The sequence below is a fragment of the Nematolebias whitei genome, chromosome 8, assembly GCF_014905685.2.
Source record: "Nematolebias whitei isolate Nwh7 chromosome 8, NemWhi1, whole genome shotgun sequence".
Taxonomy (NCBI): domain Eukaryota; kingdom Metazoa; phylum Chordata; class Actinopteri; order Cyprinodontiformes; family Rivulidae; genus Nematolebias; species Nematolebias whitei.
In genome coordinates this window covers 22,011,133-22,024,755 of record NC_056505.1, presented here as the reverse complement: position 1 = coordinate 22,024,755, position 13,623 = coordinate 22,011,133, and the positions used below count along the sequence as shown (strand labels likewise).

General features: G+C 38.8%; 1 protein-coding gene across 1 annotated transcript in view; it reads right to left on the bottom strand.

Annotated features, from left to right (window-relative positions):
• Nucleotides 1-4,725, bottom strand: part of unc45b (unc-45 myosin chaperone B) — a 12,981-nt gene extending 8,256 nt beyond the window's left edge. Inside the window, exons 1-3 of the mRNA XM_037680475.1 lie at nucleotides 4,607-4,725; nucleotides 3,736-3,897; nucleotides 3,607-3,643 (exon numbers count right to left, since the gene is read on the bottom strand). Coding sequence (XP_037536403.1) covers nucleotides 3,607-3,643; nucleotides 3,736-3,897 — 199 coding nt within the window. The 5' untranslated portion in view covers nucleotides 4,607-4,725. The remainder of the gene's footprint in view (nucleotides 1-3,606; nucleotides 3,644-3,735; nucleotides 3,898-4,606) is intronic.
• Nucleotides 4,726-13,623: the final 8,898 nt, after the last annotated feature.

Below are 13,623 nucleotides of genomic sequence, written 5' to 3'. Positions count from 1 at the left end.
ACCTGGATGACTGAGAAAACAAACTTTGTGTATCACAAACATACTACAAAAAGAGTCAGGAAGTAAAAGTGTAAAGATTTTGGTAGGGTTTTTCATTAAAACAAAGCTGATCAATAGGACATTATGATTAGGACAGACAACACATACACGATAAATAGACGTTCTGACCTACACTCCATACCAGTCGGTGGCGGTAATGCACACTATAAGTTGTTTGCCAACCGCCATTAAAAAAACTGAAGAAGAAGAAGAAGAAGAAGTTTGGCATGTGAAAGTCACGTGGGTCATGCAGTCAAATAGTTCCAAACATCAGTAGTTCCAGCATTGAACGTACTTTGGTGTTTCTGAAGTGTTTTCTTCAGTAAGTTGATGAAAATACAACATTTTTTGCCATTGTGTAGCGTTAACTGACTGTTCTGTACCACAGTTTATCAACATTAATACTTCATGTCGCCAGTTTTAGTTAACTAAACATGTTAACTTGCTAGTTGTGTATTAGCCGTTATTAGCTGTTTTTCTGAGAGATTGATGTGGTTAATTTAGTTCAAGGCGTAGATCTTTTGTCAAAGACTGCATTATAAATTGGGACATTATCATTAAAGAAAACAAGATCATTGAGATGAGTAATTTAAAAAAATGTTTTCCAGGTAAACCACAGGAGAATGACTTCTGTGAACTGTTGAAGCATGTTGTAGTCAAAGTATCACAAAAGTAACAAGATCTCATTTTCTGTCTTCTCTTAAACAACAATAGCTGAATAAAAATCATTAATAAAATTACTTTAGCACCATAACCTTCAAAAAGTTTGTAATTACTGCAGGACTGTTAATTTACATTTGTTTTATATTATTAGTTTAGCGTATGGTAATCATGGGTCAAGTTGAGATGAGACTCTCTTTCATGACAGAACAAGAAATAATAATTATTACCAAGAATATATCAGCATCAATAAACTGTAGAACGGTAACAAAAAAAAAAAAACTTATTAAACTATCACAGGTAACACTACTGACATTACATTCATGTCCATCTTTATGTTTTCAGATTGAGTGGTGAGCTAAGAAATGACCAGGTTGGTGGAACTGGTCAATGATTGAAAGATGGAGCTGGTAAGTTAATGGTGGAGTGCTGGAGCTGACTGGGTGATGTTGAGGCTTTCAAAATTAAAAGTGATCAGAAATTAATTTGTCACATACCAAATGCAAGCCTTGCAACAACTTTTTCTGAAATTTACTGAAGATTCCAAGACTACGTATGGCTATAACTATGTATGAATATAACTTATGCAGAATCAGTGAAATTAAATAAATGTAAGGGACATTAAAAAAATCCCTCCAAGCATGCATCCATATGTACAGGCAGGTGTTGAAGCTGCACTGGGTGGTGTGGCATTTGCAAAGGAGAGCCCAAGCTCATCAGAGTCAAGAGAGATTGTCATTCGCATCTCATGTGGTACATTTGGTGGAACGAGATTATGTACACAGGGTCCCAGTTACATCAAACAATAAAATGTAAAATAAAAACAGTAATAAGATCTAAGATATGAACTAAGAAAAACATCAACTAAATAATGCACTAAGTACTAATAGCATAAAAACAGTAAACAGTAAACGTCCAACAGCAGCACTCCATGGCAGCAAACAAGGTGTTTGGTGGGGGCTTGCTTGTTGTGGTACATGATGCTGTTTGGCATTGTCTTTTCTTCAAGTTTTTTTTTGTCTGGCTTCTACTTCCAAGACAGCACTGGACAGAACTGTTTTTCTTTCAGTGAAGATATGTTTTGCTGCTATTCTTAGTCTCAGCCTGATGAACCTGCTGGTTATTTTTCTTTGCACATCATGACATGAAGGACGCATGCTTTCTAATAGACTTGCTTCTCTCCCTACAGTATCGATGGCATTGGGGAGCTCCATGAAAGATTGACCGGTCCTTGTTCTGAAAAGCTTTTCAACTTTCTGGACCAGACTGAAGGCTTCTGGGTTTTCTGAGGTCCATGGTCAACACCAAGAAGTTTTAGAGCACTTCATGTTTCCTGCTGCTGATCAACTTTATGGAGATTCAGATTTCATTTTCCAACAGGACTTGGCACCTGCACACAGTCAAAGCTACCAGTACCTGGTGTAAGGATCATGGTATCCCTGTTCTTAATTGGACAGCAAACTCACCTGACCTTAACCCCATAGAAAATCTATGGTGTACTGTGAAGAGGAAGATGTGATACACCAGACCCAACAATTCAGAAGAGCTGAAGGCCACTACCAGAACAACCTGGGCTCTCATAACACCTGAGCAGTGCCACAGACTGACCCACTTCATGCCACGCTGCATTCCTGCAGTAATCCAGGTGAAAGGAGCACCAACTAAGTATTGATGCTGTACATGCTCATACTTTTCATGTTCATACTTTTCAGTTGGCCAACATTTATAAAAATCTTTTTTTTTTTTTTATTGGTCTTAAGTAATATTCTAATTTTTTGAGATACTGAATTAGCTGTCAGTTATAATCATCAACATTAAAAGAAATAAACATTTGAAATAGATCAGTCTGTGTGTAATGAATTAATATAATATACAAGTCTCACGTTTTGAATGGAATTACTGAAATAAATTAACTTTTTCATAATATTCTAATTTTATGACCAGCGCACCTGTATGTCTTCTATTCTGGCTTTTTTTGTTTGTTTGTTTTGTCATTCTTATAAAGAAGTTGAAGGGAGTTTTGTTCTTTTTTTTTTGGTTTGTTTGTTTGTTTCTTATGGTTGAAGCTGATGGCTCCACCCATGTTGGGAGAGGGGCATTTCAAATAAACCAGTTATTGATCTCAACAGAACATTTCATCTAATTTCAAATCACTTTGCACTGAAATATGTAATATTTTGTGAGTCCAATATTGACTTTTTTTGTGATGAAATAAACAAAACGTTGTTTTGTGGGTAATCCTTTGATGGTCCAAATGTCAAAATCCACTGTGAAAACTGCAACAACATAAAAGCTCCACCTTATGTTGTTTAGTAAGCTTTACACATGATGTTGGTTTAATAATAAACTTCTTGTAATGACAGATAATGATGTGAACTGGAGTAAACCAGCACACTGCACCTGACCAACCCAGATGTTTAATTGAAACACAACTGGACTTCTAAACATCATTGAGCACAAAAAGTTACTGAACAGCACTGAATAGTTAGTTACCATGGAGATAAGATGGTTCAAATTGGGTTTACTTATGGATTCGGCAAACTACCGTCTCTGAATTTTCTCTGTTCTTGTGTGTTTTTAATCAACATACAAAAAAGGTCAGGATATAAGCTTATCGGTGGGTAAAAATCAAATTAATTCACCGCCATTTTGGACATGTACACAAGCAGCAAACTACACGTGCAGGGGCCAGAGAACTTCGGGGTCGGACCGCTTGTCAAAATGAAATCACGATAATCGAAAGTGAGCGCTCGTTATCCGTTTTTTCCATTTTCGTGTTGTGCACAAAATCAGAAATCGGATGACGCTTCAGGTCCTAATTGTTCCCAACAGATAGTTCTCAATCTGGATAAAATTGTTTCACTGAATGTCAGATAATTACTTTAATTTCTTAAATTATCACTCTACCTTTAGACGCATCAGAAACTGCATTGGCAAAGATTTCCTGTTAAAAAAGAAAGAAAGTTAATGAAAATATCTGAATTTGAATTTAAGATTTAAATCTGCTCAGACTGTGTGTTCTTCCACTTTGCTCACCTTTTTTAAGTAGCACGCAGCTCTGTTCCTGTAAATGACAGCCAGCACCTTCTTGTCCTGACACACCTTGATGGCGTTGGTGTAGCACTCAATGGCCTTGTCAATATCTCCTGCCTGAAAGTGTTTATTTCCTTCATCTTTTAACTGGATTGGGTCTCCCATCTGACAAAAAACAGGGTTATTATTTATGACATGTAAAATAAACAATTATCTTACAGTTTTTTCCTGGAAAATTAAATCTCTTCAGCCTAGTAAAGGTCTTACGTTTTATGTTTGATCAGTTTTGTGTCTGATGGTGTCAGTTCTCTGTTCAAACCTGAATTTTTCAAATCGTTGAAACAATCAAACATGCACACAGTATTTATCATACACCCTTGATTTATACAACTTAACATCTTGAATCAGAACAAATGGTTTAAATGAGTTTAACACATCTGGTGAACATACTTGTTGGGCCATTTAGAACAATAAAAGGAGTTAGAATTAGACATAGTATAACCAACAGACTTGTGCAGTACTTGATTTACTTTATTTATCAGAAGCATAATAAGCATAATCTGTCTATTACAATATCAGTTAAAAAGTAAATTCTTCTTCTTTTGATTCTCACCATTGCAAAGGACTGTGCCGACGGGTCTCCTGAAGCAAATGGCCATGCACGTGCTTATCTGTAACTTTACATGGCCTCCATTCAAGCCTTATTTGGACATCATCTCACACCCCAGTCTGAGCCGTACAAGAAATGCTTATTTCTAATGCATACCTGCTTCTACTTCTCTAACCTGATAGTTTTTTTGTCCTCTAAATATCTACACAATATCTGACTGTCACGCAGAGGAAAACAAAAGTCTTAGTGGAGGCTGTACTCTACCTTCAGGTTGCGTGTCTTGGTTTATCCTCGTCTTTCTCCTTTCTTTTAATTTTAAGTAAATGATCTTGACCACCAGTCACAAGTGTTTCAGCAGACTTGTTCAATCTTCTGGAACCATCTCCCACCCATGCCTTAGTTTATATTTATAGTGATGGTCAATACAGTTGGGCAGTGCTAATGTGGTCCAACTATGACACAAAGGGGGCTCCAACCAAAACACAATCAGCCCCTCAAGGAAAACTATGCACTGAATTACTATAAAGCAGTCAGTGATGACTATATTCAATATTTTGTTCAGATCTGGTGATATGCTTGAACTATCTATGGAGAAAGCACCTTTTTGGAAAAAACAAAAAGTTAAGTTTAAGAGACCCCCTTACAGGTGGTTTGCTCCTGATAAGGTCTATTTAGGGAACAGACAGCTGAGAACTCACCAGCAAATGTTCACTGTGTTGGGGGTGGAGGGTGGGGTTAAAGAGTGGGGGGAACTGTTGTGGGGGGGCTGACAACTGCATGTCCACAAGAAGCTGGTAGCTTCTGGAAAGACTGTGATTTCACACGTCATAAGTTGGAGATGAACGTGATGGTTAGAAGAAATGTCAAGGACTAAAATGTTAAATAAACCCAGGAGCTGTTTGCAATTAGCACAATTTATTGAGGAAAAAGTGCAACTACAGCTTTAACAAAGTCCATGCTCAATAATCCAGGTATACAAACCAACATTTTTCAGTCAGTTCATCTGGACAGTTTCTTTTTTTTCTTTTTTTTTTTGGTGCTGAAACGTTTCACCTTTGATTCGGAAGGCTTCATCAGTCAAGGAAACACAACAAAACTGATTCTTCCCCCAACAGCTTACTCCAAAGTGGAACAAACCAGTTATGTTGGTGCTAAGATGGTCTCTTTGTCACGCCCCTCCTCCATTGCTGGCCCTCTTCCTTGCTGACAGTCATGTCAAACTGGTTGAAAACAACTGAAAAATGTTGGATTGTATACCTGGATTATTGAGCATGGACTTTGTTTTCAACCAGTTTGACATGACTGTCAACAAGGAAGAGGGCCAGCAATAGAGGAGGGGGCGTACCAAAGAGACCATCTTATCACCAACATAACTGGTTTGTTCCACTTTTGAGTAAGCTGTTGGGGTAAGAATCAGTTTTGTTGTGTGTTTCCTTGACTGTAGCCTTCCGGATCGAAGGCGAAACGTTTCAGCACAAAAAAAAAAAAAAGAAACTGTCCAATGACCTGACTGAAAAATGTTGGAACTACAGCTTTAGTTTTTGAGATCTGAATGACTCCTCTATCATCACCATCCATCCATTATCTTTACCCGTTTATTCCATTTTGGGTCACGGGGGTCGCTGGTGCCCATGTCCAGCAATCACTGTGCGAGGGGCGGGGTACACCCTGGACGGGTCGCAAGTCCATCACAGGGCCACATAGAGACAAACAACCATTCACTCTCTCACTCACACCTAGGGACAATTTAGAGTTACCAATCAGCCTAACATGCATGTTTTTGGTCTGTGGGAGGAAACCGGAGTGCCCGGAGAAAACCCATGCATGCACGGAGAGAACATGCAAACTCCACTCAGAAGGGCCCCTGGACCGGGGTTTGAACCAGGGACCTGCTCGCTGAGAGGCAGCAGCTCTACCAGTTGCGCCACTGTGCTGCCCCTTCTATCATCACATTCTTCAGTAAAAACCTTTGGATTTCAATGGCTTTGTATATGCTCTCATGAAAGGCCTTTCTGGAAATAATTCATATCGCCCGCTGCCTTTCATGCAAGAGTTTTACACTAAGATCTTGTTACGATGAGAAGGGACAGAGTTATGACTGTTTTGGTCAAACCTTGTAAATGACACGATCTTATGCGATATTGTAAGATGTAATAGTACTCAGAAAATGCTATGTTAATGGCACTTAGCTACTACCATGTCAGACTTTAGGTCAATATCTTTAAAAATGAGCTAGAGCCATTTTTGTGCTTACCAAGTTTGATTAGCTGTGACACTCATCTATCCATCTGTTATCGTTACCCGCTTCTTCCCTTTTGGATCATGAGGGTCACTGGCATTGACTCCATATGTTAGAAGACTGAAGATGTACATCCAGTGATTACCTTCTGAAAGTTTCATTAACATCCATTCAGTGATTTGTAACATATTTTAAAATTTCAACGATTCAATCTTACACTTCTGTGCATATTTGTAAACATTTTCATATATTTAATGTTTCTTTTATTTTTATTAAAAAAAAGAAGCAAACAAGAAACTTGAACCTGAAACATTTTATTTTCTTCACTGTATTTTGCACAAAAGTAACTTTTATCAGGCTGCTTTTAAAAAAGCAGAAGGTTTCTGAAATCCAGACAAAGAAAATAACTAACTAACTAAATTCATTCAACCTTTATTTAGACAGGTTAATCCCATTGAGCCTCGAGGACTCATGTACAAGAGACCTGATTTCAACAAAGAAAGATGACAACAATGGACAACAGCAACAATAATAAACAGTTATAAAAAGGCATACAGTTTTTTTTTTTTTTTTTTTTTACAAATAAGATGGCAAAAAAAGTAACAAAAAACAGCTAGATTCTAAGGTGAATGTAGAAAACTAAAAACAGGAACATGTCTGCATTGGTCCTTGCCAGGAGTCCAACAGATTCTTAAAGCCACTTAGAGAGGTCAAAGTCGAGAGTTTCAGGTCTTTTTGTAAGATATTCCAGGAAACAGAAGCAGAGTATGAGAAGGCCCTTTCACCTAGTTCAGTCCTCACTGAGGGAACACTGCAGGTAATAATGTCCTGAGAGTGCACGCTGTAGCTGCACTCACGCAGAGACATGTAGAAGGAGATGTATGAAGGCAACAGACCAAGAAGTGATTTAAAGATGAAAATGTACCAGTGAGAGAGTCTGTGTGAAGTAAATGATGTTCAGTTAACCAGTGAATACAGGGTGCAGTGGTGGGTACGATAATCACAGCCAGTTATGAATCTTAGTGCACCATGATAGACAGCATCCAACATCTGCAGGGTTCTTGTAGGAGCGTTCATGTAAATAATGTCACCGTAATCAATGGAGGGAAGGAAGGTCACAGATACAAGGCGTTTTCTAGCATTCGAAGTTAGACAGGATCTGCTTCTGAAAAAGAAACCCAGTTTAACTTTCAGTTATTTTACCAAGTTTTCCACGTGAAGCTTAAGAGAGATGCGAGTCGACCAAGATTCCCAACTATTTATAGGAATCAACAAACTCAATGGGGAATCGGGGACACCATTTGAGGATAAAATCAGAGAAAGAACTGCTGGGACCGACTTCCTGTTTGAAAAAAGTATCCCTTTGGTTTTGTCGGCATTTAAGACAATAATAAATAATAATAAATAATAAATAAATAAACCAGCTTCCAATTTAATAGATAAGAAAGACTAAATAACTTCAACTGGCATGATGCTTGTTGTTAGGTATAATCATTTTTAATGTTTGTGCAGCAGCACGGTGGCGCAACTGGCAGAGCTGCTGCCTCTCAGCAAGCAGGTTCCCAGTTCAAATCCCAGTCCGTGAGCATCCGTGGGTTTTCTACGGATATTCCGGATGCATGTTAGGTTGATTGGCAACCCTAAATTGTCCCTAGGTGTGAGTGAGAGAGTGAATGGTTGTTTGTCTCTATGTGTCCCTGTGATGGACTTGCGACCCGTCCAGGGAGTACCCCGCCCCTCGCACAGTGATTGCTGGACATGGGCACCGGCGACCCCCGTGACCCAAAATGGAAGAAGCGGGTAAAGATAATGGATGGATGGATGCTTGTGCGTGAGTATGAGTATATATTAATATAACTTAGTTACTTCGAATAAATAATAAATAAATAAAGTGCTATGTGTTGTCATCATTGTATGTTCCCATACAAGTGCGAAATTAGTTCTCTGCATTTAACCTATTGCACCTGGGATACACCCAGGTGGAGCAGTGGGCAGATATGTAAGTGCCCGGGAAGCAATTGGGGATTGGGTGTCTTGCTCAGAGACATCACGACATGTGGGAATGGCCGGAGATCGAACCTGAGACTTTCGGGTCCCAAGGTCGGCTGCCTTACCTCTACCTCATCTCGGCCCGCGATTCAGATTCAAACTACTTTATTTATCCCCAAAGGACAACTCAGTTTGGCAAATTCTAGATTTCCACCTGTAGCTAACATATACATGTGCTCATAAGGTTAAGGTTAAGCATCCTGATGGCAAAAGGAATAAAGGAGTGAGACAGTCTGATTGTCTTCCTGCTTGGTGCTTTAAAGCAGTGGCCTGAAGGCATCAGTGTAAATTCAGAAGACAGAATGTGGTTCCATCGGGATAATATTTCCCTACCTTTGTGAAGCACCTGCTTCTTCCACAGGGAATGCAGGTCCCTCTGCTGGACCCAGCTTATTTTGCAACAAACCTTAATGCTCTGAAGGCTGTTCATAGCCTTTACAAACAGACCACGAACCAACAAATAAAGGAAAAAGTTAAAATACTTTCAATCTCAAACCATCCATCATCTCAATCCATTAGTCTTGTGGCAAATTTGTGCCTTGAATAGGAATTTAATAGAAATACTTCCTGGACTTTGGGATTACAGTACAGTACACAAATTGATAGTAATATTGTTATCACCACCAGGTGTCATCCATCCATTCTGGAATTTATGCACTAATGAGAATTAAAATGAGGAAAATGGCAATTTATTAAATACTATTTAACTATTGCATTATGAGCATCTAGTGCTTTACATGAGAACAGGTTTTCATTTGTGGAAAAAAAAAAATTGACTCACTTGTTTGAAAGTATTGTGCAACACTCTGTAAAGTGCTACTAATTTTAAGCCTGCCAGTATGAGAGGGGTAATATGAAATACTGTATATACACACATAGAATTCAAAGCTTTTCTAGAATTTCTAGAAGCGTTCTAGAATTGCGTTTTAGAATTGCGAATCTAGAAGCGTTCTAGAATTGCGCCGCTCAAGGTGGCTGCATGTTGGAGCAGCTCTGTTACTTTCATTCTGAGATTTTGCTTTTGGAAACTTTAATTCCTCTTTTTCTGGATGTAAATCACATTTTTTTGATGATTGTTTCCTCTGGTATCGGATGCTGTGCAGCTGGAAGGATTTTTACTGAAACTTTTTTAGTTTTGGACATTTGTTATGATGCGTAACCATGGCAACAAGGCAGTTTTCTACAACAACAGCAGCTGATTAACATCTCAAAAGCTCAAATAATATCTCAACTACAGCCACAAATCTCAAATGAGTTGAAAAGGATGTTCTGTGGATGCATTCTCATCTACCTGCCAGCTGTGCTCAAGTGCCTGACCACTGAGATCCTGGAACTAGCAGGAAACACGGCTCATGACAGCGGAAGGACAGGATCGTCCCTCGACGCCTACAGTTGGCTGTCCGCAGCTACGAGGAGGCCATCACACTGGGAGGAGTTCTGCCCGGCATTCAGGCGGTCCTACAGTCCAGGGGAACCGAGAGACCAGCCGAGTCTGGGTGGACGGATCAGACGGCATCTGCAGCCAGTTTCTTAGGATTCACTGTGGGATGGACCTTTACAAGATATCCTTCCTGCATACTACCATCAGCATCTATAACATCTCTTAATGAAATGAGGATAACGAGTTACAGCAACAAAATAATTTCCCTTTGGGATTAATAAAGTATTTTTGAATTGAATTGAATGGAATTTTCTGTGTGATCTTGTCTTCAGATTTACCTTGGAAAATATTGGAAGGTAATCGTTTTTGCTTCCAACTTTTCCAGATCACCAATATGGAAATCATGCCACTCCATCTGCATAATATCAACTCTGAAAACCCAATTTTTTATGCAACTGAATTCAGACATTTTAGGTAAATTGTATGGAAATACTTCTTCATCATGACCCTGTTTTAAGCTTGGCAACCACTTATGATCTATGATGCTTTATGTCTCTTTAGCTTTTGGTGTGCAGTATTCCAGTGTTATTTTAATTTATTTGTTGCTGTATGTCCAGTATACTTCTGACCTGCTGCCTATCTGTGTTTTTCCTTACAGTTTAAATAACATAAGACAGAAAAGAGCTGAAAAGTTTAAAGGTTTGTCTTGATCTAGTTGAGTAAAAGATATTCTCTAATGTGCAAGTTGTATCTAACACAAATAGAAAATTAAAGTGAAGTTCGTGTAGATTTTGTTTTTGCTACACATACACATTATTTAGTCACTGGATATGCATCAATGCAAGATGAGTGAACCTCTCTGCAGGAAATACATTTTATTTTGAAAATACCGGACCGGAACTAGTTCGTCACTCTGTAGCTACGTAATGCTACCTCATTCTGTTGCCCGCATCTTCCTCCCAAATCAAAAAAACAGCAAAGGAGCCTGCGTTTACCCGGCTTGAATCAAGTCTAGTACTTTATTTTTTGTTTATTTAAGTGATGTAGAATGGCATCGGGCTTTGGGAAGATAGTCGTTGGTACTTACGTGGAAATAAAGCGGAGTGATGGTAAGTTTCATTCTGTCTGCCCTTGTTCTTGTCGCAATCTGTAAGTTGTTGTGGAGCTTTGTTGCTGCGGTTCTGTTGAATGTATCAACCGTTGTTCTTGGCCGCATAGCGAAACGTTCGTGTTAGCATTAGCCGCGGCAGGACGGTAATATAAGCTGCCATGGCGGAGACTTTCATCACAGCCTTAGCATTTGAATGGGGAGGGGATTATCATTGTTAGCCATCGTCTCTAGGATAATTTTCCTGCAGCTGTAATTTTTGTATCGTTCTATTAACAGCATATGCAACCAAACAAATATAATAAACTACAACAGTATACTAATTAATTACAGTGTATTTTAAAATGTGTATATATTTAATTTCCCACTATTATTAATGTTTTAGATGAGCTTGGATCGCTAGCCCCGCAAGCTAGCCTTTTTAACGTTAACCAGCATCAAGGCTAGCTTGGTGGTTAGCTTAACGGCTAAAGCTAAGATTTCCCGGCTTCTTAACATCAGCCACGGTGGAGTGAAACTTAAACCACTGTCAATTAGGTAACGAGTAGTTTGCGTTTTGTGGTGCAACTTTTTACTCTTGTAGCCCATCTTAGGGTTACAAATACATTTCGAGCCTGTAAATTGTCTGAGGAGCATCAGAAGTCGAATGTGAGGATTTTTTTTTTGAACGATGAACTGTAAAGACAAAACAATCATCGTACACCTGTCACCTGCCTTTCACATGTAAATAAAACTAAGCGTGATGATAGTGCTTTGAAGGCTTTTTGAATAATCACAACTTCATGCTAACATGTTAATAGGAATAAGACAGAGCTTTCAGTGAAGCACCAACAAAGTCCAGCATAATGGAAGAAAATGGAGTTATAATAATACAGTCACTTGAGCTACAGTTTTTAACCTAGGAGTGAATAGACAGGGAGAGGCCTCTTCATACAACTCTTCTCTTTGTTAATGTGAGTTTCAGTCCTCCTTCCCAGGCTGTGTATTTGTTCAGCTTTTATTTTGGAGGGATGCAGACAAAGATGGGTGAGATATTTGTCTTTTTTTTTTCCTGGTTCTTCCAGAACAAGGGTATCAAATCAGAGTGTCAGTGGGTTATTACAAACCCACAGACAACAAATAATCTTTTGGCAGAAACAGCTATAATTAAGCTGTTAAGCTACTATCAAATATGTTGTTTTTTCCTGTAGTTGTCTGGAGAGTCCTCTATGCGAGGCGTTTGTTTCAAGTCAGAGATGAAGAGTAAATGTTTGTCTTTTTTTCTTCTGTCAGTTTTCTGCTGGTTACTGTTGTGTCCAGAGCAGGGATTGCCCTCTCTTGGGGAGTTAGTGGCAGCGCTGGTCCAGATTCAAGCCAGACTCAGGCTATTAGCCAACACCCCATCTGTTGAAGCCAGCTTCCCTTGTTTCTGCCAGGACTCTCCCTTCCCTGCTTTTTCATTTCACATTAATCCCTGTTGAAAGCAATATTGTATAAAAATCATTTGGAACTACCTAATAAATGAACTGTTGAGGATTTGATGATACTAGTGCTTTGGTTTGTTCATATGTTTTTAAGTAAGTTGTGTTTCTTGTTTGAATCTAAGATACAGAGATAAGAGATAAGATAAGAACTTTATTGATCCCGCAGGACGTTGTTCTGCCTGAGTTTCAGTACAAAGGAACATAAACAAGGAATCACACAAGATATATAAAAAAAAAAACAGATAATTAAAAAAAAAAAGAGTATATAAAAATAACAGAATGTAAAAAACATAAACCAAAATTAATGTCTAAACCAGGTCAGGTGCAGATAGAAACAATAGTGTTTATTGTGGTGCAGGATTAATTTTTGTTGTCCTATGTATAGAAAGGGGGAGGAGTTGATACCACAGGGAGGAAGGACTTCCTGTGGCGTTCTGTGGAGCACCTCTGTGGTCTCTACAATGATCTCAGTCTATGTGATCAAATCTGTAATTATTTTTGCAAAAACACAGAATCCTGTTCATTCTTTTAGGCTTTTTATAATAGATTGTTACAGAAACGTACCATAATTTCCAGACTATAAGCCACTACTTTTTTCCCACGCTTTAAACGGCTATGCTCCGGCTGATTTATGGATGTTTTTTTCCCCTTGATGGGCTAACGAGCTTCATGCTGCCAAAACATTTAGCCTCGTCTGTCACACCCGGGCACTCACATAGCTGTCCAATACACGTTGCAGATCCTTATTGAGTGAAACCTGAGCCTGACGCTCCCGTGGCCTCTGGCATAATTCTTGTCCAGAAAAAAAATAAAGTTCTCAGTGGCTTGCGTTTAAAGGTTTACTTAAAAATGAAACATGTACAGCAAAAAAGTAAACTAAAGGAACTTATCCACAAGTTGGCAATTAAACAGAAAAAGCGAGAGAGGTCAAAAAACTGTTTGGCTTCACTCCCCATCTTGCCTATCTGGAACTTTCTCTCCTGTCACGCCCCACTGTATTGTGAAATTCTTTATCAAAAGGGCTCGTGAAACGGTCGGCAC